The sequence below is a fragment of the Tenrec ecaudatus genome, chromosome 3 (genome assembly GCF_050624435.1).
Source record: "Tenrec ecaudatus isolate mTenEca1 chromosome 3, mTenEca1.hap1, whole genome shotgun sequence".
Taxonomy (NCBI): Eukaryota; Metazoa; Chordata; class Mammalia; order Afrosoricida; family Tenrecidae; genus Tenrec; species Tenrec ecaudatus.
The window spans coordinates 173,871,344-173,897,366 of record NC_134532.1 but is presented as its reverse complement, the minus strand read 5'-3'; the positions used below and the strand labels follow the sequence as shown (position 1 = coordinate 173,897,366).

At 40.1% G+C, this 26,023-nt stretch overlaps 1 protein-coding gene across 1 annotated transcript in view; it reads right to left on the bottom strand.

The window, feature by feature from the left end:
- Positions 1-631: 631 nt before the first annotated feature.
- The window catches only part of CORIN (corin, serine peptidase), an 81,244-nt gene continuing 55,852 nt past the window's right edge, over positions 632-26,023 (bottom strand). Inside the window, exons 12-15 of the mRNA XM_075543585.1 lie at positions 24,211-24,340; positions 3,490-3,606; positions 941-990; positions 632-810 (exon numbers count right to left, since the gene is read on the bottom strand). Of these exons, the coding sequence (XP_075399700.1) occupies positions 632-810; positions 941-990; positions 3,490-3,606; positions 24,211-24,340 (476 nt within the window). The remainder of the gene's footprint in view (positions 811-940; positions 991-3,489; positions 3,607-24,210; positions 24,341-26,023) is intronic.

The following is a 26,023-nucleotide window of genomic DNA, read 5'->3' as shown; positions in this document are numbered from 1 at the left end:
TGAGATGACTTCAGTCCCCAGCCTTGCACTTTCCAGCCCCTGACATTGTTGAGCAGAGACCCACTCTGCCAGCTTGTACTGGCCCCATGTCTGACCCTGAGAAACCATGAGCGTCATACATGGTTCTTTCATGCTCCTATATGACACGGTAACAGTGTTGGAACCTTAGGAGGAGAACTTCTGCAGTAACCTTTGTTACTTGGCCGCAAGTTTGCTCTTGGTCTCATTTTTGTTTCCTTTAAGCTTACTGTATTTTAATTCTCCTGCCTAAACTATTCACCAGCTCTTCTTTCATTGAACGTCACTAGGATCCAAGAAAATGATCTCTTTCAAGAGGGGTAGAACAAGGGAGTCAAGCTGGCTGGAGACCAGCCTTCTAAACGTCTTCCCATTCCTCCTGCCTTAGGATGTAATCCGAAGCAATGCACCTCCCTTGCCGGCCATTGATTGAGCAGCGCGTGTATTGAATATCAGCACCAGGGATGAAGGAAAGGCAGGGAAAGGGTGTCGGGGAAGGAGATCACTGGTGACTCGCACTGAAGTGCCTTTACAGAATGAACTGTACCACGGAGAAGACCCAAACGAACAAAGAGATTTACGTTCAGGCAAAGTGAAACTGAAAGAGTGCAGCTTACCCCTCGAAACAGTGGGCGACCGTCAAGACCCACTTTTTGGCAATGAGAACACAGCCACAAATGTGCCCACTCGGGTCACTCTGCAGGGAACACTGCCATGGCCACCTTCCGGGGCGACTCGTCCGACCACCCAGGATCCTCTTGTTCATTCGGGCAGCAGGGCGGCGGCCACAGTCTACCAAGGAGCAGGCCAAGACACACGTTGTGATTCATCGCCAAGCACAGCTAAATACAAGGCTCTTTACTGTCCTTTACAAGTGTGCTTCCCCCTAAGCCAAGCGAGCACAATTCAAGATCGCTCTCACCTTGTTTCGTGCACAGGAGGGAAACTGCACTGCTGCTCCGGCAAGACTGCCTAGATTTGGAGATAGAAAATGGCATCATATTAATTGCACTCCAAACACTTTGTCAGGGCAAAGCAAAAGAAGGAGGTTGGACTATTTGTCTTTGAACAATGATGCTTAGTGAAGAGATGTTCAAGGTAGAGGTGTGGTCTGATATCACCTCTGGTGGGGTTGCATGGTGAATACATACTTAAAAATTATTATAATGATGTAGGTTCACATTTTTAAGAGAGAGAAGCTGTCATTAGCAAAGATTTTCAACACTCTCTTGGCTACCAGTATCACCCAGAATGTTCGCTGAAACCATGAATCTCCAGGTAGAGAGAGGGAAGGAAGGCGGGGCTTGGGGCTATTCTATGAATCTGTATTGAGGAGAGAGCATGTCGGAATGGTATACTTTTGGAGAGGAGGTATGGGTTCAAAAACACCCACAAATATTGAATCTGAAAATAAAACACTATTTCAAAACCTTGAAAGTCAGATCAAGGAAATCAATGTTGAAAGCATCCTGACAGGACTGTCATGTTTTATTTCAGGGATAAGAGAACCAGGTAAAAGAGAAGCTAAACATCTCTTCCATCTAACTGTAGGTGGCAGCCTCAGCACCATAGTTATACTGTGGGCTTAGGAGGGGAAGAACAGTAGAACAGAGGTCACCTTTGCAGGCAGGGACATGGCCGGTGGGGAAGGATTGTCCTTGTGGCTGGACAAAGGAACTCAGTTTGTTGTTAGATGCCATCGAGTTGGCTCAGATTCATGGTGTCTCAATACACTTGTTTAACAGCTTGGGCAGGTGATATTTCAATTCCTAAGTTCTCCTCCAATCAATAAGCATCTATTTACCACTTACAATGAAGCATAAACCACATCGAGGCTTTCTAAAGTACTGGGCTGTACATAAAATCCTAGTTCTCTGAGAGGAAAATTGAAAAATAAAATAATTTAAAAATATATCACTAGTATATTCCTTTTTGAAGATTTACTAGGTTTTATTTCCTATAAAATGTACATGGGGAACATATATGATTTTTTGTCTACTATAAATTATAAAATACAGAGAAAAACACATTTGCTTTTTACCTTCCCACAAGCTAAGGTTACTGTTGTTCTTACTCTCCGTTTCAGAACCATTCATTGCTTTGTAGCACTTGCCAAAATCTCTTTTTTAAATGTAAAGTTCTTGTATTAGTTTCTCAATCCTCTCCTCATTCTTACATGGATCGTCCTCGAGATCAAAACCCTTGTCTCCTTCATTTAGTTTTCCATCCCTTCAAAGTTTAGAACTGAACGTGGGATAGAGGATATCCTTGATAATAAGTTATTTACTAAATCACAGTATGATAGCTTTCAGGAACTAGAAAAGACATCAAACACTATCCATCTTAAACTCTTTGATAGAAAATGGCGGTCTAAAGTGTGTTGTAAGAACATACATCCGGTGAGTAGGATAAGATTAGAGCCAGGTGCACCAACTCCCAATTTAAATCAATCAGCTAATTTGATCTGAGAAAACTTTCCTGCCAGTCTCAGTGTGTGGTAGTACATTCACTTTGTCGAAAGATGCAGGTCGTTGATTTAGAGGAAGTCCTTCAATTGACAAAAATGTAAAAATTTGACTGAAGAGACAATAAAGTCAAACTTTTGAACCAAACGTCAAGACATTGTAAAGGGACATGGCCCCATGAATTTTTCACTTTGAGAATTCTTAAGAGATCGTGTCTTTAAGCATTTTTATAAGCTTTGGAGACAGCAAAGCTTGGTTTGGATTCAGAAACTGTCATCATTTATGGGCTGTGAGCTTTTTTAGTAAGCTCCTTATTCTAACCTTGGTTTTACAGTCTGCAAAAAAATAGGTGCAATCCTATTTTGAGTCTGTTGTGAGGAATAAACGAGTTAATTTGTGCAAAAATACCTAACGTTAGCCCTGGAATGTAATAAGCATTGCATTTGTGAATTCCTTTAACTTATCTTCTTCCTGCATCTCACATTCTAACCATGACCATAGGCAAAGGAAGCAGCTCTATTTGAGATGCTGTGATGTAAGAGAGGAAAATATTTAGAAGTAGACTCTCAATGCTCCTTGAGAATAATTTCATTCTTTGCCTTCGAATCTTCTCTCAGATTCTCCCAGTTCTAGCTGTGATTATGACGTCAATTCCCTTGGTTAACCAGCGGTGTATAGGAAAGGTAGAAAATGAAGACATGAGAATTTAGTATAAATCGGATGAGGATTTTTAAAATTACAAAGAATTGGAAACCAAGTCTCTCTCTCTCTCTTTACCACATAGTATCTCTGGAATCATCATAAAAATTCAATTATTAACCAAGAGAAGAAAATCTACATCTAGAAAGAATCTACATCTAGAAAAAAGGCAAACAATGGTCACCCAGAAAGGCCCATAGACATCTCATGGGAGTTGTTTATTGATGTAACAGATTTGAGTTATCTTAAAGCTAGAAACAACAGAAAGCCTCTCCTACTCCACCCAGGCCCTTTCAGGGATTCTTACCCTTCCACCAGCAGTCCCTGCACAGTGGTCCCATGAAGGTCCTCCCAGTTGGTATGTAAGCTCAGCCATGGCCAGTCTTGCTCCTGTTCCTGTACTGACACTGTCACAGATGCCTCTCTGACATACGAACAAACAGCAGACAAATATGTGAAATACAGTAGTCTCCAGGAAGGCCTTAAATAATTTAGCACTTAGAAAAAAGAGCATGAAATTATGCATCCATGTTTCAAGAAAGAGATTTGCATGAGGAGGGATTTTGCCTGGAAGGAGAGCAGCATGAGGAGGATGGAGCTCATAGCTGTGACAGCGACAATAAAGCTCAAATATTTACAGCTGTTTTCATCATTCTGTCTACTGACATGTATTTGAACTTTGAGAGGTGATAGAAAATGCATTCTATAGAATTTACAACGCTTAAAAAATGGAGCAACTTTAAGCAGTGATCAAACATAAAATAAAGGTTGCCTATTGAACTTTATCGGTTCTCCTTGCCCAGGGCAATCTCGCAATATTACAAATAATGCCATAAAATAAAATAAATTAAAAATAAAGATAATCAGTACTCATTCAGTGTCCATTTAGACAGTATATAAATTGGAACTAGAATTTTTCAACATCTTTCAAAATCATTATGCTAAAAAAATACATTCCACACATAAAAATTTAAGGACTCTGGACAATACAGATGAGAATTATACAGTATTTCCCCTTCCCCTGTGTTCTTACTAATTTGTATTCCACCAATATGTTCCAGGGTCTCATTCAATAATGAGAATAATATGGTTACACCTTTTCCAAGATTTAAAACCTTAGCATTCAAAAGAATTTAGAATTTTATGTACATTATTCATAAAATAGTTGTTTCTTTTCTTAGGCCACCCATATTTGAATGAAAAACTTTGGATTGATTTTAAAATTTCCACAGCCCATTAGAGCGTGTTTCTTTGGAACGGGCATGTACATGGATCTCTTCCAGCTGTTCTCCACATTTCTTGCAGTGGACAAGTGGGCCCTTCCATCACTGCACGCATCTGTTGAGACATTTCCATTGGTATTCCCTCCGTTCCTGTAGCCTCGTTTTTCACCAATGCCTTTAGTGCAGCTTGGACTTCCTCCTTCGATCCTATTAGTTCTTGATCCCAAGTAATGCCTGAAATGTTTGGACATTGGTCGGTCTTTTCGGCAACCTGACTCTGGGCATGCCTTTCACCTTCTTTGAAGCTTCCTGTGTCGTTTAATATTTTGCCCATATATCTTTAAATATGACAACGTGAGGTTTGAATTATCTTCTTCAGATATTTCAGCTTGAGAAATGTTGAGCATGGTTTTTCTTTGGGTTTTCTAACTCCAATTCATTGCACATTTCATTAAAACTTTTGTATTGACTCTTCATGATCTGTCATTTGAAATTAGCTATTTTACTTCTGTTAACAATTTTATTTCTTCCATTTTTAGCTAATCTACATTCAAGATCAAGTAATACTTATACATGATCAAATGAAAATATATTTGTATAATGAAAAAGTGGCTCCTTTCAATCTCCGATGCCAATAAAAATACTGAAAACATTGTTTGAGTGTCCTTGATGAAATTTTTCTATAATTCATGTGTATGGCTTTAAAAAGTTCATTGAAAATATTCCACTATCTTTTCATTTTTTTCATGAAACTTGTGAAACTCCCTTGTATATGCTTTTATCATTTGAGTCTATGCACACTATTCTCTGTGTTGTGGATAATATTTTCATTTAATGCTAAGTCTTGAAAGTCATAAAAAAATAACTGTTTTTGATTTCTTTTCTTTATGGAAAGCACTTAAAGACTAATTTAATTTAATCTTAGTTAGTCCCCCCAATCCCTCTGTTAAGTAAGTTTTATTAATATTCCTCATTTTGGAAGTAACACTGAGACAAAGAGAGAACGAGTAACTTGCCCATGATGGTACATCTAGCATGTGGCAGAAGAGGGCTTTAAATCTCTCTGGTTTAGCAACAATGTCTCTGAGCATAGAATGCTACGTGATCTCCCTTCATTCATAGCACATGTGCTCTCTTTTAGCTTCCTAGTGTCCCATTAAAGACTGGGACGGCACAAAGGTTAAGCACTCTCTGCTACCCCACCTGGCAGCTCCAGGAAGAACGACTAGCAATGCGCTCTCATAAAGATTAAGGTCAAGAAAATCCCGTGAGGAGCTCTACTGTCCCACATGGGGTAACTATGAGTTGAAATTTACTCCCTATAGTATGTAAGAACAGCAGAGTGTTCAGAGAAATGAATATCCCAGTCCTGACGTAACCAATACACTGTGGATGCACATGTGCTACTTCCGCTCCTGGGCGACAGCAAAGAACAGTAGTTGAGGAGCTGATGCCAGGGCCTCAGGTGGAGGGAAAATGTCTTGACAATGATGATGGCAACAGGTGTGCAGGTGTGCTTGACACAATGGATGGATGTGTGGGTTGTGATAGGAGTTGCATGACACCCCCCCCAATAAAATGATTTTAAAAAGTTGTCGTTAACAATCTTAAGCATACCCCATTGCACTGACTTTCAAGCACAATACTATAACAAAATCCTAGAAATAAAATCCTCAAATCAAAAAATGATTTTAAATAAAATTTAGTGGATTAATACTATTATTCTTCAAAGAGTAATGCCAACTTATATACTCATCTAAAATATGGTCTGTACCTATTAATTCTTGAAGCTATACATGTAATATACCATGCTTTTAGAAAACAGCAGAAACTTAGTAGTCAGTTTTTGTTGTTGTTTGTCCATTTGTACTGTTCTTGACATAAACAAGTAAAATCTTCTATAATAAATCAAAGGAGTCTTAGTAGTTCAGTGGGTTATGTGTTGGATTGCCAGCCATAGGGTCACTCACTCAAACCAACTAGCTACTCCACTAGAGAAGAGGAGACTTTCTGTTCCCATAAAGAGTACAGCCTCGGAAACCCAAACAAGCAGTTCTGCTCTGCCCTATAGGATGGCTGTGAATTGGAATCAGCTCAATGGCAGGGGGGTTGTGTTGCTTTGTATTAAGAAAAATGAGACTATCTGCAGGATGGCGAGACTCTGTCTCACATGCTTTGGATAAGTAGATCCAGTTCCTGGAGAAAAATATCAGGCTTGGTAAAGCAGAAGGGCAGCAAAAAAGAGGAAGGCACTCAACAAGATGGACTGGCACAGTCGCTGCAACAATTGTAAAGGTGGCACAGCACCGGGCAGTGTGTCACTCTGTTGTGCACAGGATCACTATGAGATGGACCCAACTGGACAGCACCTAACAACAATAACAACAACATCTGCTTCTCAGAAAATATTTACAGTTTCTGAAACCCCAGAGTTTATCAAGTAGAAGAAAATCAAAGCTATCCGCTCCCATAAATATTTAGTCTTATAAACCATGTATAGGGTTTTTATGAGTCATAATTGACTCAATGATATTGGGTTGTGTTGGGGTTTTTTGGTATATTATATCAAGACAAATTTGAAGAAATGCTCCTGGGTAGATGATGAAAATGGGGCCCTGGTGGTGTAGTGATTGCGCGTTGGACTTGGATCTGCATGGTTGGCGGTTCAAAACCACCAGCAGCTCCTTGGGGAAAACTCTGGGCTTTCTACTCCTAGAGTTACAGCTTTGTAAAACCACAGGGGGTTCCTATCCATCAGCATTGTCTCAATGGCAGTGAGTAAGAGGACGAAGGAGTAAAAAGCATTTTGCCCATGATTAAGCACTGAAATCACTGTGCCTATCTATGAGAGCCTCTATAGGGCATACAGTCAGACTCAAGTGACCAAAAGAAACCCTGGAGCCATATAATGCAAAGGATATTTTAGGAATGTTCTAACCAGTACCCTCATTTATCATTCTGATACCCTTCCCACATAAGTGTGGGGCCTTGGGCAAGAGTAAAAATAGAGACCCACAGACCATGTGTCTATGAATTTAGATGGTATAAATCAAGTTACAAGCTGTTGTAGCCCCCAGCTTCAATCCACATAGCTGCTAGCTTCCCCTGCAGAATCCTTGGAATGGTGCTTTTCAGAATTTAGGGTTTCAGCAGAATCACCTAGCGAACCCATTACAACACAGATTTCTGGAACCCAGCCCTAGCGTTTTGCATTATGTAGGTATAAAATCAGGCCTAGGAGTTCCTCGGTGGCGTAAACAGTGTTGTGCCAAAAGGTGGGCAGTTCAAACCTACCCAGAGACACTTGGAAGATAGAGCTGACAACTTGCTTCCAAAACTCTATGAAAACCCTGTGGAGCACAGTTCTACCTGGGACACACGGCGAGCCATTAGCCAAGTTGACCCAATGGCAACAGGTGCAGAGCAGATCTAACTCAACCTGTAAGGCAAAAACAAAACAAAACTGTCTTTCTAAATCAAGATCCTAGGACATGCTGTTGCTGCTGCTGCTGCTGCTGCTGCTTTGGAAGAACTCTGAAAATAGTGTTATAGAACATGGATCAGACTCCAGGGGAAAGGTGACTCAGACATTTTTCCACCAGGAGTTGAGACATGGCTGGAGGAGCAGGGCCGGAATAATCAATCACTCTAAATCCAGGTCTCTCCTGCTCACCGGATTGACATTTTGCACTAGATCATTCACTGATCTATGGGGCTGTCCTTGGTGTTGCAGAATGTCCAGCAGCATCCCTGACAGCTCCCCACGATGTCCCTGTAGCCCTGCATAACCTCGGGCTTGACAATCCAAGAATGGCTTCAAAGATTGCCAAACGCATCTTTGGGATCAAGTCATTTGTAATTGAGTACAAATGCTCTAATTCTTGGCGCCAGTTCAAGGCCATTTTGATCTGAAGCTATAGGCAATGCTATACGGAGGGTGAAGATTTTTGTTTCACATTTTGTTTCTTGAAGAATAGTATAGTCACGAGCCAAATCTAAATATGTACACACGTATTTTTTTTTCTCTGTTGAAATGGTAGAACGGAACTTGTCAGAAAATTTGAAGTATCCTGGAAGTCTTGCTTAGGAGAAAATTATATCAGTAGGCAAATTGTTCTGTTCTCCCAAGCTCATGGAGTCACCTAGTGTTCAATAGAAGGGATTTTAAAACTATTATTATTATGTTGGGGCTGCCAATTAAAAAATTGAAAGTCAGCATAATTCCACCAAAGTCAAGGGCTCTGACTGTGAAAAATGAGAATGGGAAGAAATCATTTAAATTGAGGTGCCCCCCTTGTCAGTAGGAGGAGAAGGCCTAACCTCCAGTGTCAGTCCCTGGAAACAAGACACGTGAGTATTCATCCTGAGTCCTTGACAGGTGGTTTTGAAATACAGATGCCTTGTTTGTATAGCAAGATGAATTATTTGAAATTCGAAATATCCTGCTCAGAATTGGAACATTTCCAAGCATTTAGTATCTGACTTCAAAAACCTCTCTTGGAACCTGGTCACAGTATCATCAGCCCTACTTGGTTCCTATAGAGTGCTTGTTTGGTGCCGTCAAGTCAGCTCGTGGCCACCCTATCTTCTCAATACAAAGAAACAATGGCTGGGCCTCTGTCATTCTCACAATTATCCCTGCTTTTGAGCCCATTTTAGTCATTCGAATCACTGAGGATCTTTCCCTCTACTTTCCCAAATATGATGTCCTTCCCAAGGAACTAGTCCTTCCAGATAACATGCCCAAAGCATGTGAGTTCAAGTCTCACCATCTTCAATTTTAAGGAGCATTCCTGCTATACTTATTCTAAGATGGATTTGCTAGTTCTTCCAGCAAATATATATATTATATTATATAATAATAAATAGAATATTATAATAAATATAATATTATAATATATTATTATAATAAAATATATATTATGGTGTTCGCATATATATATATATGTATTTGCTAACACCATAATTCAAAGGTATCAATTCTTCTTTGGTAGATTTTATTCACTGTCCTGCACTGACATGCATATGAAGTGATTGAAAATACCATAGCTTGGTCAGGCACGCCTTAGTTCTCAAAGTAGTATCTTTGATTTTTAACACTTTACAGAGATCTCACCTATGAATTTGCCCAATATAGTATGTTATACCTAAACTTATTTTCATGGGCCTTGATTATGGACCCAAGTAAAATGAAATCATGGACAATCTCAGTATTTTCTTTGTTTATCATGATATTGCTCATTAGTCCAGTTGCGATGATTTGTATTTGCTCTGTGTTGAGGTGTGGTTCACACTGCAAAGTTGTAGTCTTGCTCTTTATCACTAAGTGCTTTAAGTCTGCATTTCATGAGATGATGGGAAAACTCAATATAACCAACTGCAGAACAAAGTATAAACTTTAATAGATCCCATCTGAATTTGACACACTGAACAGTAATGAGCAAAGACCAGAGGAGTTGTAGAATGTGGGATGACATCAAATATATTATACAAGAGGAAAACAAAAGCTCGTTAAAAAGATAGGATACAAAAGAGCAAAATGGATCTCAGAAGAGACTCTAGAACTTGCTCTTGAACACAGAGTAGGTAAAGTGGATAGAAAAAAATGATGACATAAATGCCCTGAATAGATTTCAAAAGGTGGCTTGAAAAGATGAAATATAAACAGACCCAGAGTTTAGAAACCAAAATAGAGGCACACATTTGGCATTTCTCAACCTGAATGAGTATAAGAAAAAAAAATCAAGACTGAGATTGAAATATTGAAGGATTTTACGGTGGCCTGGTGGCACTGTCAGAGAAATATTGTACTGCTAGCTGCAAAGTCAGTGGTTCAAATCCACCTGCCACTCGATAGGAGAAAGAGAAGGCTGTCTGCTTCCATGTGGGAGAAAGATGAGGCTTTCTACTCCCATAACGATTTACAGCCACAGAAATTTACAAGGGCAGTTGACTCTGTCCTATAGCGTCACCTTGAATTAGAATGGACCCAATGGGAGTGAGTGTTTTGGTCGGTTATCATAAAGATTTACAAAGTCTCTGAAATCTTACAGAGAGCTGCTGTGAGTTGGAATTAACTCAAAGGCAGTGCGTTTTGTGAGCAATCTATTGAACAACACAGGTAGCATCAAATGAAGGTGGAAGTATACACAGTCACTGTATCAAAAATGAATGGTCTACATTCAACCATGTCAAGAGGTGGCATGTGGTCAGGAGCGGATGGCACCACAGGAAGATGTACAAGCTGCCCTGCAGGCATCAGCAGAAACACAAAGCTCCCGGAAATTGACAACTGAAATGCTTCTTGTGTTTCAACAAACTATACTGCACCCTGACTGGCTCATCTCTTCCTTGTGACCCTTCTGTAAACCCTTAGTCCAATTGTCTACAGATGGGCTTTGGGTCTCCACTCCATCCTTTCCCTCATTCACATTGATATGATTTTTTGTTCTGGGTCTTTGATGCCTGATACCTGATCCCATAGAAACCTCATGATGACACAGGCTGTTGTGTTTCTTCCATGTGAGCTTTTTTGCTTCTCAGCTAGATGGCCGCTTGTTTATCTTCAAGCCTTTAAGACCCCAGGTGATAAATCAGCTTTCTTCACCACATTTGGTTGTACACCCATTTTGTCTTCAGCGATCATGTCAGGAAGGTGAGCATCACAGAATATCGGGTTATTAAAACAAAGTGTTCTTGCATTGAGGGAGTACTTGGGTCAAGGCCCAGTGTCTGCCTGCTTCCTTAATACTTAACATATAAATATATGTACATAGATTGATTTCCTGTTATATAAAAATATAATTACATATGTGCATGCCTGTATTTAGACCTCTATAATTGTTCTTTGTCTCCTACTTCTTTCCTCTGTTTCCTTTTACTTTCCTCTTGTCCCACTATCATGTCAGCCTTGATGTGGGTGTCACTAATTCCTCTCAGCTACATTGCCCTTGATCAATTTTAGATCACTTGTTGTTCCTTGTCCCTGGGTTTGTTGACATCCCCCTTTTTTCCCCCTGCTTCCCCCTCTCCCGTGTCCCCCAGGAAACACTGGTCCCATTGTTTGCTCCTCCAGATTTATCCCACCTATCATATCTAGATAGACATGCAGAGACATTAAGAAGCACAAAAATAAGACAGAGCAAAATAAAGCAACGAAATAAAACAACAAAATAACACTAACAAAAGAACTGATGACAAAAAAGAAAAAGAAAAGCCTATAAAATATTTGTTTGTTGAGTCATTGGGTGCCACACCCTGGCACTAAATCCATTTTTGGTATTCCCTGGGGACTTCATTGCTTTGCTCCCCTTGCTGCTCTGTTGCACATGCTTAGTATTTCACCCCAGTGTGGTAGGGTCAGCTCAGGCACAATTCCCACGCTGTGTCTCCAGTATTGTCCCTTAGAGTGCTAAGGGTCAGTGAGGAACATCGTGTCTCATGGAGGGGCCATTCCTATGGTCCTGTTCATTGGCTGCTCTGAGTAGGAATATCATCCTAGGGATTTGGTGGGCCAGGATATCTTATCTTCAAAAAATCCCATCACATTTTTTAATAACTTGGAGAAGCACTATTGGAACTTTTTTTTAGGAGAGAATTCCAACATTCTACTGACAGAAATTTGAGTTTAGGTTCAAAGAAAATATTTCATCTTTGTCGTCACCTTCTGTGGTACATCATGCAAAGCTAGAGAGTACTAGTATCAATTTCACTGTGCTATGTTTTAGTCCGCTTGCTCAGAAAGACTATTAACCAGAATAGAATCTATTGTTCTAACAGATGTTTTATTTTTTCCATTTACCTTTTACTATATTATATAAGTATACAAGAATTCTTTCCAAAATGGTATGTAACTTTATTCAATTCAAAATTTTAAAAGAGCATCTGATTCTCTGGTTATACTGGAAGATAAATGATCAAACTCCAGGTTTTTGTTTTATTTTGGTTATTGTTGTTATTGTAACAATATGACACTAACAGCAACAGTAGTTTGGTATCTGAACAGAACACTGAAATATCTGAGGATAGAACAGGATCACTAAAGGGATGTAGAGGATTTTCAGGAGTGCCGGTACCTAAGGACCCTCAGAACTCTCCATCTCTCATCTCTACTTCTTTGGGTGGAGAAGTGGTTATTCTCTCCATGTGACTTTTGTAGAAGTCGGGGAGCGGCTTCCCACAACTCTAAACTCTTAACTTATATCCTTTCACCTTCGTGACCAAAAAGGAAAAAAAAAAAAACAATCTCCCCCAGGTCCAATTAAAAAAAATCCTGGTGAAGAACTTTTTAGTATCCTCAAACCATTCATTGTAGCTACAGAGTAGAGTATTTTAATTGTCCCAGTGTGGGTTAGGTACCAACTTCTTAACCAATCACTGAGATCAAGAATGTAAAATTACATCCAAAGTTGTCACTTAGCTTCCCCATTTGGATCTCAGGCTACCATTGGAAGTAAGTTGGGTCTGCCTCACAAGAGGAGCTAATGGCCCCAGAAAGGACGAACGTAGGTCAGCGAAACAACAAATGTTTGCTACAGGGACTTTAGCTGAGTTATTGAAAGAATTATTAAACCTTAAGATCAAGATGCTACATGTTTGTTTTGGAAGATGTAGGAAGGGTTAAAGATTGGGTTAAAATTAGAGTTGACTTATGTTTACTAATGATATAATGATTAATCAGTGAGCGTTCTGGCTGATGTTATAAAGTGAACTGGATCCCAGAAGGAATGTTACCCTGGCAGAGTTTAAACAAAAGCAGATGGCCCAGAGTTGAAAGGGACTGTCGCTGGCTAATAAGATGTGATGGATGTGGAAAGAGCACGTTGGCAGTTTATCAGAGGCTCTCCACTCAAGGAGCTGTCATTTTGGGGTGAAGAACACATTGCAAACATGTTAAATAGGAATACTTTTCTTTTTCAGATACGGATAAATGCTCTGTAGGAGACAAAATAAGCCACTGCCTGCTTGGTGCATTTGAAGCCTCTCCAGTGGGGAGTGGTCCAGCACAGCCCTCTGAGGAATGGGCATGGATGATGGGGCGAGGCCACCGTGTAAAGAGCTAAGCCTCTGCCTTCTTGGTGAGTTCCAAAGCTCCGTGGGCGGCGGGGGGAAGGGTCCAGCACAGCCCCCCCTCTAAGGAATGGGCATGAACAATGAGGAGAGGCCACCCTGTGAAGGTGTAGAGATCAGCACTCCAAGAAGCAGCAGCAGTGAGGCACAGATTCCAAGGTGGAAATGTTTGAATGCCAGAAACCAGGTCACAGTGTCTATTAGGGCACAATTAGGACAAAACGGGACAGAGGAAGACAGGGACCAGATTACCCGATGCGTGGTGGGCCAGGGTAAAAACAAACCCCAAACATCAGATTTTGAGGTCAAATTGCATAACAAACAGAAAGGTCAGCAAACTTGTCATTTAGACAATATGGTTGCTGTCAGTCCTATCTTGGAGGTAAAAACCAGATCAGTGTAGTTCAAAGACAACACGAAGAAGATACCACAGCTGAGATTATGCCATTGCCGGCGTCATCCCTGGTGCATCCTTCCAAAAGGAGGAGGCGAGCACGGAAGGACTTTGAACAGGAATAGCTCAGGACTTTTCCTGATGGATCTTTCAGATTCTGATTTGTCCAGGACACATTCATATTCATATCTAATGCCAATGCAATATCTATTGTGATGGCTAAGGAGGTCATATCCTCAAGGATGTCATAGAAATGTATTCTTCCCATGTCAGAAACTTCGCCCTCACCATTAGGGGTATTATGGGTCTAGGACTAGCAGCTAAAGCTGGCTCTTGGAAGGACTTAATTCTGAAGAACCAATGGAAACCATCATTGATTTGACAAGTGTGAAGAAATTTTTTTAATAAATAACATTTCCACTACAAAATGGATCATAAGAGAGTTATTAAAAATTATTTTTGATTAATTTGGAATCCTACCTACTTCCATCCCTGCTATTAATGTTAAATATATCTACACCACTGAGAAGTTTCCATTTAATTGCATAAATTATACATGAACTCAACTGGCTCAATTTGAGATTCAGTCTGTTAATAAATATCCAAAGACAAATTCTTGGCAGGACTTCCTGATAATGACCAGATGGAAATGTTCTGAGCACAACTGGTAGACAACCTTTATTTTTGTTTAGTAAAGGTTGTATTATTCTTCTCACACCCAGAACAGCACGTTCTAGGAAACACTATATCCACACATGGGGTTCCCTGATCCCATTCTCACTCTGGGAGTTATTTGTCCACTACAAATTCGTAGGAAATCAATACTCTGTACCCAAGGCATATGCCTGTCAGAAAAGTTATGAAATGGCTGTGTGAAAGAAATTAACACCTTCTGCTTCTGCTGACCCCTATTCAGAATATGAGAAGCATGGGCTTATTAGGATAACTTAATTTTCAAAAGTTAAAAATACTTGGATTGTGATTCTGCATGATAAACCTTCCTTATCCCCCACACAGCATCACTATCTACTCAAAACAAAAAATCTAAAACCTACAATGATAAAATCACAAGGTGATGTTGAGACTTGCCACAAAGCTGCAATGCAAAAAACAAAACTGAACTGAATTGATGTCTCTAATGTTGCTTGGCCACATGAAACAGGTCATATGTATGGAATACATTGGTGCCTCATTGGGTCTACTTCTAGTATCTGAGAGGTCCTTGTTTGGATTTGCATCCGGGCTCCCTATTTTGCAATTGTGTCCCAGAAAACCCCATATTCTTGTTATGCTGTTGTCTCATCCCATGTAAAGTAAAAACAACTATATCACAGATCTTACAGAGCTATAAAAACAAAGAAAACAAACCCAGATCTATTGCCATCAAGTCCCTCTGGCTCATAGCTGCCCTGAAGGACAGAGGGGAACTGCTTCAGAGAGTTTCCAAGGTTGTGAATCTATATGAAACCAGACAGTCTCACATTTCTCTCCCAGAGTGACTACTCTGTTTGAATTCCCTGTCTTTCAGTTAGCAGCTCAATGCTCCCAGGACTCTCTTGCGAGACTATGGTGTGATAAATACATGTCCAGGCTAACAAATCATTAAGGGTCATCATTACTATTCTATATAACCCATTCTATAAAATGAGACACAGATTTTTAGAAATGATATGTACAGCTCTGTAGAGTTAAGAAGAAAATTGAATAATAGCAACTTCAATGTACCAAAGGATTTCAGAAAATCAAGCACAACGAGGAAGGCTTAGAGAAACCATTTGGTTTCAGTGAGGCCCAGAAGGATTTAAAAAGGGTGTCAGACAATGACGCCTGTATGAACCCAGAGACAGAGGCAGAGAGTAAGGTGCTGGTGGAATACAAAGAAAAGGCAGCTTAGCATCAGGCGTAGGGGGAAGACAAGAATATGCAATTAAAGACAGCTGAACTCTTGTATGGTAGGCTCAGAAGTTGGGGAGAAATGTCCAAACTTATGAAGTTTGAAAATGCTCACACTTGGCATTTGAGGCAATTTTTGACAGGAATTATTTAATTAGCACGATGGTTGTATGATGACAAGCGGATATCGATTCGGAATTCACCTATAAGATAGGCAGCTCAGCTGGCAAAGCTCCATGTAACTTCACTTTCTTCATCACTCACTGCTCACATTACTTTGTTCTCCTTTGCTGCTGAACCCCGCCAGTGTTTACTTGTTGGAAGATCTCAATTCCCACTCACAGAGCCCCTATGATCAACAAAATGGAAACTTCCAGGTAATTGTCTCTCTGAGTCATCTCCTACCACTTCCCCCCTCTCACTCTGTTCCAGCCATACCACCTTCCTTGCTGTTGCCTGGATCCCTTCACACTTTTACTGTCACCGCTTGTTCAGCCTGGGACGGCTTCTCCCATGTCTACTTGCAAACTCACTCACCTCCTTCAAACCTGTGCTAAATTGCCACTTTTCTAATGAGGTTTACCTATCTGATCATCCTATATCTGTAATCCTGAAAGCTACAGTGCCCACGAGTCCTGGTACTCTGGACTGTTATGTCCTCCTCCTGCCTTCCCTCCATTAAAAGCAAAAAACAAAAAACAAGCACTTGCCATGTACTTAAATCTGATTTCATTGACTTCTTCATTATGATTTCATAGAACAGAAGGTAGGATATACGTATGTGAAAGTTGGACAATGAATAAGGAAGGATGAAGAATTGAGGCATTGGAATTACAGTGTTGGTGAAGAATGTTGTGGACTGCCAAAAGACTAAACAAATCTGTCCGGGAAGAAGTACAGCCAGAATACTCCTAAAAAGCAAGGATGGCTTGAACTCGTCTCCTAGACTTCGGGCATATAAAGAGAGATCGGTTCTTGGGAAAGAATGTCATGCTTAGCAAAGCAGAAGGTCGGTGAAAAAGAAGAAACCCTTCAAGGAGGTGGACTGACACAGTGGCTGCAACAAGGGACTCACACTTAACAAAGACTGAGAGGAGGGTGCAGGGGCTGGCAGGTCTGCATTTGGTTGGTCACGGAGTCACTGCAAGTGGGCACTGAATTGCTGGCCCAGAACATGAACAAAGATGGGATTCCTGTCTATTTGTTCACTAGTGTGTCCCAAGCATTCAGAACAGGGTCTAGCACATGATAGTCATGCAGTAAATATTTATCGAATGACAAAATGGGGTAAAAAAACCAGGAACAGAATAAACATTTTGATAGAACATAACAGGGCTTATAACTGCCTATGTAATGAGGGGTGACAAGAAATGTTAGTAAAAAATTAAAGCAAAAGTGAAGAATTTGAATAGACATTTATTCAAAAGACAATGAGCAAGTAGCACATGAGAAGATTCTCAACATATTAGGCAATGCAAATCAGTACCATAGTGGTGTTGGCTCAAGATAGGGAGAGAGTGATGTCCTTATACTTTACTGCTGGGAACGTAAAATAGTGCTCACAGTTTGGAAAACTATCTGGCAGATTCTTAGGCTAAGTGAAAGAAGTCAAACATAAAAGGTGACATACTTGTGCAATATGTCCATTAGAGGCAAATCCATCAAGCTAGAAGCAGATTAGTAGTTGCCAGAGTCTAGGGTTTGAAAAAAAAAGTGGATTTACAAATAATAAGACCAGGAAAACATGTGGGAAATGCTCACACATAGAATAAGATAGTGGTGGTATTTGTACAATTTTTAAAGTTATTAAAAACAGAACTGCATAATTTTAAATACTGATTTTCATTATATCTAAATTATAGATCAATCAAGAAATGAACAGAAGATTCCAAATTTCTTCTCCACAGCTTACATGTATAGATTGGACCAGTCACCTTGGCTTTGATCTTCACTGAAGTAAATCAATAAAGAAGTCATACTGAATTAAATTGTGGTTACAAGACAAAAGAGCTCTGAAGTGAAAAGAAAAAGTTTCTAGATAGTAAAATTTAAGAGGGAATTACAATGTAAATCTTATGTCAGGTAAAATAATAAGAACGCATGCATTTGAATTATGGTATTGGCAAAGAATATTAACTATGTGATGAACTATCAGAAGAGCAAACAAGTTAGTCTTGGGAAAAGTACATACAGAGTGCTGCCTAGAAGTGAGAATGGTGAACCTTCATCTTTGGGACCTGGGACATTGTATGAGGAGTGTCCAGTCCCTGAGAAGGGCATTATGCTTGGTAAAGTAGACGATCAACAAAGAAAGAAGAAGATGCTCAACTAGGTGGACTGACACAGTGGCTGCAACAATTGACTCAAGCGTAGCAATAATTGTGAGGACGGGGTAGGACTTGACAGTGTCCACAGGTCACAACAACGATGAGGAGGTAACATGATAAACACTGCCTTTGACTGTAGTGTTTGCCCAAGACAGCACCAAAACATGCCTGTTCACGATCTTTTTTTCTATTGGCCAGATCTAAAAAATTGAGGCACACAATCAAATCATCATTAACCCCAAAAAGAAATTTTTGCTGAAATAGGATAGTTCAAATACTGATTCTAGATGATTTAACCTTATAGGGAGACACATTCCATTGGACCAACTGCTTCAAATACCAGATGTCTCAACTGAGCATTTGGCAAATATTAGAGGGCAGTCTAAAATCTGATTTATATTGTTGGTTAGATAAATGTCCATATGTTTTTTATACCAGACCCACAGGTAGCAAAGTCCATAAACTGTCATGAAAATTTTGGGGTCGATTTATACACTTATTTAATCAGATAGTCACTATACTTCCAACATGGGAAAACTCTTGAGGGGCCTACAGGTGCGAGGGTGGGTAAAAGGTTTTCAAATTCAATAATGAACTTGAAATTTGAACAAGCTCTTAATTGAAAGCCCAGCATTATGCTGTAAGACATTATTTGTGTCTGAAAAACTCTAAATGCAAGGGTTTTTTTTTTAATCATTTGCTTTCATCATGAACGCATTTCAGTAACATCCATGCAAAACATGAAATTTGGGGTAGATTTTCATGTTAGATGAACTCGCTCTAAAGTGCACCACCTCATGTAGGTGAATGACCCACTTAGAGTTTGGGTATGTTGATTTTGGACACTACCTAAAATGGTGTTCTCTACAAAATTTGCTTAATGAATGAATGGATGTATATTTTAATATCAAGATTACAGTTTAATATCTTTCTGGTATATTTATAAAACTGCTATGTACTATACATCTGAATTCTCCAATGAAAAAGATCTGAATGTTATTTCAAATTTTATCTTCTTGGATTTTTTACACACAAGTGTTTTCCAGACCTATGATATTATTTATCTTTGCACCTTCGACACAGGGTCTAGTGCTATCTAGCACCATCCACACAGGGTCTAGGTCATGAATGGAAAGTTTTAAATATAGGGTGTGGTTCTGGAGAAGGAGTCTACTGAATGGAACAGGTTGGAGTTGCTTTTTAAACTTCAAGTTTCTGGTGGTGAATATGCATGAAGGTGTAAATACAGGCCACTGCCGTGCTACAAGAAAGAAGAGAGACATTCCCTCTGACTATTCAGGTTTAGGCCAATGACTCATCCTGCCTAGACCTTCCCAACATAGACTTTGAATCTAGAGGAAATGATCCCAAGTGCAGAATCACCTGGAGCTGACTGAAGGCATCAATGGCACAATTGTGAATTTGCAGCTAGTCTACAGGGATGCTCCCTGATTGCTGAAAGTGAGGACACTTTGAAGCACTTGCTAAAGAAGACTAAGGATTGAAGCCTTCAGTATAAATTACAACTCCATGTCAAGACCACCCAAATCCTCACAACTGGACCAATAAGGTAACATCATGATAAATGAAGGACAGATACAAATTGCCAGGGAAGTTGTCTTGCTTGGATCCACAATCAATGCTCCTGGAAGCAGAAGACAAGAGCTCAAAAGAGATGTTGCATGAGATCCCTCTACTATACAATACCTCTTTAGAGTATTGAAAAGCAAGGATGCTACTTTGAGGACTAAAATGCACCTGACTCAAGCCACTGTAGTTCAAATGCCTCATATGCAGGTGAAATCCAATACTGAATAGGGCAGACCCAAAGAGAATCAATGTGTTTGAATTGGGTACTGAAGAAGACTATTGAAAGGATGAAAAAGGACAGCCAGAGTACTCCTTAGTAGTAAGGTTGATGAGACTTCATCTTACATACTTTTGACATGTCATCCGGAGAGACTAGTCCCTGGAGAAGGACATTTTGCTTAGGAAAGTGGAGTCACAGCAAGACAAAAGGCCCTTGACAAACTGTATTGACACGGTATCTTCAACAATGGGCTCAAGCATAGGAACAATTGTGAGGATGGTGCAGGACCAGGTAGTGTTTTATTCTGTTGTTACATAGGTTCACTATAGGTGGTAATTGACTCGATTGTAGCTTACAACAAATCCAGGGATACGGGGGTTCACAAGCAGCCTGTTCCCACATCTTTTTCCCTTCTCCATCTGGCTCTCTAGACTTCCATCAATTCAAGTGAACTGAAGAGTAAATTTGAAGGAAGTTCAAAAGTATAGGAACAGCAAGCTTATAGTTCAGATTTACTTGTCCAGAAAATCTATCACTACTTACCCTGTCACTCATTATCTCAGTCAGATAATAGGATTTCCCGATCACATTTCCCCAAGATTTTCCCACTACTTCTGTGAATTAAGAATACCCAAAATAAAATATCTAGAGGTTTATTTATATTTTGTACATTTAAAAACATCTGAAATACTGAAATTTCATTTTACCATTATGCTAAAAAAATGGAGTCAAATGGTTCATTAAAGGTCCAATCTGTACACAATGGTCAAAAAGTGGAAACACATTCACATGTCTATCAAGTGATGAATGGATGCACAAAATAGGATCGATCCATGGATTGGAATACTATTCAGTCATAACATAGAAGGAGGTGATGTTATGTGTGACAACATGAATAAACCATGAAAATAGTGTGGTACATGAAAAAAATCATACACAAATGGGCATATACTGCTTGATTCAGTTCATCTGAAATGTTCACAGGGAGATAGCAGATTAGTGGTTGATGGGATAAGAGGGGAGGGGAGTGATGCTGAATGGGAGCAAAGGTTACCTTTTTAGGGTAATATAAAAATGTTCTACTTCTGGATAATGGTGATGGTTGCACAATATTGTGAATGCACTAAATGCCACTGAATCACATGCTGCAACATCGTTAAAATTGTTAATTTTGTGAGTATTTTACCAAACAAAGATAAAATCAAATATACGTGTAAGTAGAAGAAATACAGACTACTTAAAATAAGATTTTTTTTCTATCTAGAATACAATGGTTATACTCAGCGTGACTTGTCACAAGAACTTTCTTGGCTGTAAAATCTCCGTTAGTTCCAACTTTTCCTTAGAACTCTCAGTGGTACCATCTATCACTGTATAATCCAGGTTTCATGTGAAGAATTAATTTGGGGTCCATAGGGAAAAGAAAGAAGTAAAATAAGCTTATTCAAAAGGCTTTTCATTGTCTCTGACCACTATTGTTTCTTATTTCATTTAGACACAATAAGGAAGCTATGAAAAAAAATTCCTACTACTCTTCCATTCGGGAAGAGCTTACAGTTTTCTTATTAAAGATTAATCCATTTTATTCCATTTCCCAAAGATGTGTGTCTTTAGAGGCGAGAAATGGCATCAAAACGCTGAGATTTAAAAAGTTCGTCCAACTGGAATTTAAAAATATGTATTGCTATCTGGTGTTCTATAAATAATTGAGCCATTTGTATATGTTCAAGAGTAAGATGTGGAACCCTAGGAAATGTCATTCACTCTATTTTGTTAACAGAGAACATTTTTGATGTAAGCATCAGAATGCTGGTTTGAAGTCTATCACACTAGACTTCATAGGTTATGTTGTTAGATGCCACTGGGTTCATTTCAATTCGCGGCAGCCCACATGGCAGAGAAGACCCGATCCCTCAAGCTTTCTCAGCTGCAACTTTTACAGAAACAGCTTATTAGATCTTTCTCTTGCAGAGCCAGTTTGAGTTTGAACTACCAACCTATTGATTAGTAAACCCAAACCCAGCCAAACTCACTGTCACTGAATCTATGCCAACTCGTAGCTAACTTTTAGCTTCATCAGCTCCTCCTGACTTCTTTAATAGGTTGTCTCCCTACCTTCAGTTTGATTCCGACTCATGGAGATCCTATAGGACAGATTAGAACTGCCCCCTTGGGTTTCCTAGACTGTAACTCTTGATGGGAGTAGAAAGTGTCATCTTTCTTGTGGAGTGGTGGAGTGTTTCCAGCTGCTGTTTCAAGTTACGTATAACCTGAAGGTACATGAATTCTCATATCTGAACACCCTACAGAATGATGTGAAGATGTTTTGAAAATACAGACACAGATTCTGCCTCCATCCATATCCGCACGTCCCTCCCCATGCCAAGCAAGAAAGGGTTCTATCACTTTCTTTTATTTCCCTCCAGAAATAAATAAAAATCAATGTTCTTTGCATAGCAAGGACTTCTGTGAAACTCCCTTGGGGACTCTGTAGGAAAACCCTCTAGTTTTGCGGAATCTTCTACAACAGTGGTTCTCAACCTTTCGAATGCTGCCACCCTTTCATAGAGTTCCTCATGCGTGGTGACCCCCAACCATCAAATTCTTTTCGTTGCTACTTCATAACTGTAATTTCGCTACTGTTATGAATCATAATGTAAATATCTGATATGGGGAATGTATTTCCATTGTTACCAATGGGACATAATTAAAGCATTGTGATTAATCACAAAAGCAATATGTAATTATACATTGTGAAATATTTATTTCTAATGACAAATAAATGAAATTTTGCCTTGGAGCATGGTGCAGCCTGGATAACAGTCTTCACACTGTGTACCCGTATGTGGGCGTATCTACATGTGGGCATATCTACATGTGGGCAGACCTGCCTGGAGAAGGATAGAGGAGCAGTGTCTCTTCCTAAGACCATCGGAAATACGTATTTTCCTATGGCTTAGGCGACTCCTATGAAAGGGTCATTTGACCGCTCAAAGGGGTCGCGACCCACAGGTTGAGAACCATTGTTCTACACCCTCTCCCTCTTTCATTGGAGCTGAAATAGAAGTACAGTCACAGATTGTTGTCAATCCCATTTCAATTGAGTTTCTTGTGAGGTTCCCTTACAGTGTCTTTGAATGTGAGTTCAGAACCTAGAAGGTATCCACGGGAGCTTTCCATTTCTATCCTCCCACTTTGAAATGTCCTCAGGAGGGGATGAAGCAGGCATGGGGAAGCCTCATTCGGCTCACAGCCCTCTGTTGGATAGACTTGCAATTCGGGTTAAAGAATGAGGCGAGCAGGGGGAGCACGAAGCAGCAGAAGGCACGAGCATTCTGGAGGGCCGGCCTGTCCGCGGGCCTCGACTCCCACTCTTTCATAATCTGGGCCCTCCTGGTTAGAGGAGAGAGAACGGGAGGTTGGATCCCAGCCACGATAACCTCAATTTCCCTGACTCAGGGGCTCAATCTTAATTTCTAATCAAGATTCAGTTCCCACCATGCAGGAGATAAGATTGTTTTTTTATTTTTTTAATTCAAACAATTTACAACTCTTTTTTCTTTGACTTTCTTCATTTATGCATTTCCCCCAAATGTCACACACGGGTGGTAAACGAAACACATACTGGAAAGGAGTATGTGTGTGGATAAGCACACAAAGAAGGTATTTAGATACAGATCTATAAGCATCTGTTCATGCACACACTTGTATACAATCTAAGACCCGGCAAATTACTGCTTTCCAGGAAATTTAAAATCAAAACCCTCCAAAATAGCACGGATCCAAGGCTCCTAGTGTCTATTTCAGTGTGTTTGTGTCAAAGCCAGAGAGAACGTCTTTTCATTTTACTGAGAAGCAAAAAACGGTGAACTGTGTCCTGATTTACATTTTCTGCGTTACTTTGGGTAAATTGAAATGCCAGCAACTTCGAGTTCTGTTTTCCAATTTATTAAAAAATGCATGTTACTTTAAAAAGAATTGTCAAGTACCCTCTTGGGGAAGATGGAAAGTGTTTTTCCACGCAAGTTGCTCGGAGGAAACCATCATAATCCTTTTATAAATACGGAAAGCATTTCATTTCAGAAGTGCTTAAAAGACAATTACTTCATTTACTTTGGGAGGCTTCATCAAAGCCGGTTTTGAGCCCTCGCTCTTCGGCGCAGGTGCAGGTAATTACGCCGGGTCCTCTCACCTGGTTCATTTCCGGGCGTTGGAGGGCTCTTGGTCTGAGAGCACACCTCGCTGTACGTTCATAAAGAAGATATTACTGCAACTCTGAGCAATCATCAGCGCTACAAACTACTGACCTTACCCGAAACCCATCTGCCTGCAGGCCCGCTGACTTAGTGCCTCCGGCCAGCCGTCCGCGCACACGTGGTGGGCCATGGCAGATCTGTTAATAGTCAGAACTGAAGAGGAGTTCACATTCTTCCAGAGGGTCACTGGGGAGGGGAAACAGAAAAAATAGGAGAATCCTAATTAAGAACAGTTCTTCTCGTGGAACCAAGTGATACCTTTCTGTGTCTTGATTGACTTGCACATGTATTTTGTTTTTATTGTATTTGCATTAAGAACCATTTAATGCATACCTATTCCGTGTCAATCTCTGCACTAAGGGTGGTGGAGGATGTGAAAGAAAGAAAAAAAAGAATTCGATATCATCTCTGATTTTTAAAAAGTCAACAACAAAATACCTTGGATTTAATGAAAGAGACGGGCAGTTATTGACTTTTTATTATGAGTTATTAGGTAGCCAGAGATGGGATTGACTCCCATGAGCTTACCCAGGAGTCTGCATAATTATAAGCTAGTTTTAACTTTCGGTGGCACTGCTGGGTAAACGTCAGACTGCTAACCTCAAGGTCGGAAGTTTGAAACCACTAGCCACCAAATGGGAGAAAAATGAGGCTATCAGCTCCACACTTTCTTTACAGTCTCAGAAGTCCTATATTGGGTCGATATGAGTTGGAATTGACTTGATGGCAGTGGGTTTATTTCTTTGGTCTGTAACTCAGGGTCCCTGGATGGAGCAAAGAGTTCTGTTCTTTGATGCTAATCCAATGATTGGCACTTGGAGTCCACACAGAGGTGCCTCAGAAGTAAGGATTGTCCCCTGAGAACGATATGCCTGCTCAGAGCAGCCAATGCCCAGAGAGGACCATAGGGCCAGCCCCACTATGAGACATGACATCCCTCACTGACCCATAATGCTATGGGGGACAACATTGGAGACAGTGCGGGGATTGCGCCTGATCTGACCCCACCACACTGAGACAAAGCACTAAGGGTGTGCAACAGAACAGCAAGGGGAAGAGAGCAACGAAGTCCCCAGGGAATAGCAAAAATAGACTTTGGGGCCAGGGCATGATACCCCATCAGAAATGACCAGAAAACACTCCTAAAAGTCAACAAACAGATCTTGAACTATTAACAGGATTTTCTTTATTTTTGTCGTTGGTTTTGTTGTTGTTATTTTGTTACTTTGTTGTGCTCGGTCTTGTTTTTGTGCATATTATTATCTCATCAGGTCTATATAGATAAGATAGGCAGGATAAACAATCTAGAGGAGAAAACAACGGGACTAACGATTCTGGGGGGGGGCGTGGGAGAGGAGGAGGTGGGGGAAAGGAAGTGGTGTTTACAAAATCAGGGACAAGAGAACAACAAGTGATCCAAAATCGGTGGCGAGGAGGGTATAAGAGGCCTGGAAGGGCTTGATCAAGGACATGTAACTGAGAGGAATTACTGAAACCCAAATGAAGGTTGAGTATGATAATGGGACAAGAGGAAAGTAAAAGGAAAGGAAATATAGGAAAGAACTAGGAGGCAAAGGACATTTATAGAGGTCTAAGTACAGGCATGTACATATGTATATATATATATGACATTGGGTAAATAGATCTATGTGCATATATGTATAGGTTTAGTACTAAGGTAGAAGATGGACATTGGGCCTCTAATCAAGTACTCCCTCAATTCAAGAATACTTTATTATATAAAACTGGCATTTCATGATGCTCACCTTCCCAACAGGATCGCTGAAGACAAAGCAGGTGCATAAGCAAATGTGGTGAAGAAAGCTAATGGTGCCCGGCTATCAAAAGATATAGCATCTGGGGTCTTAA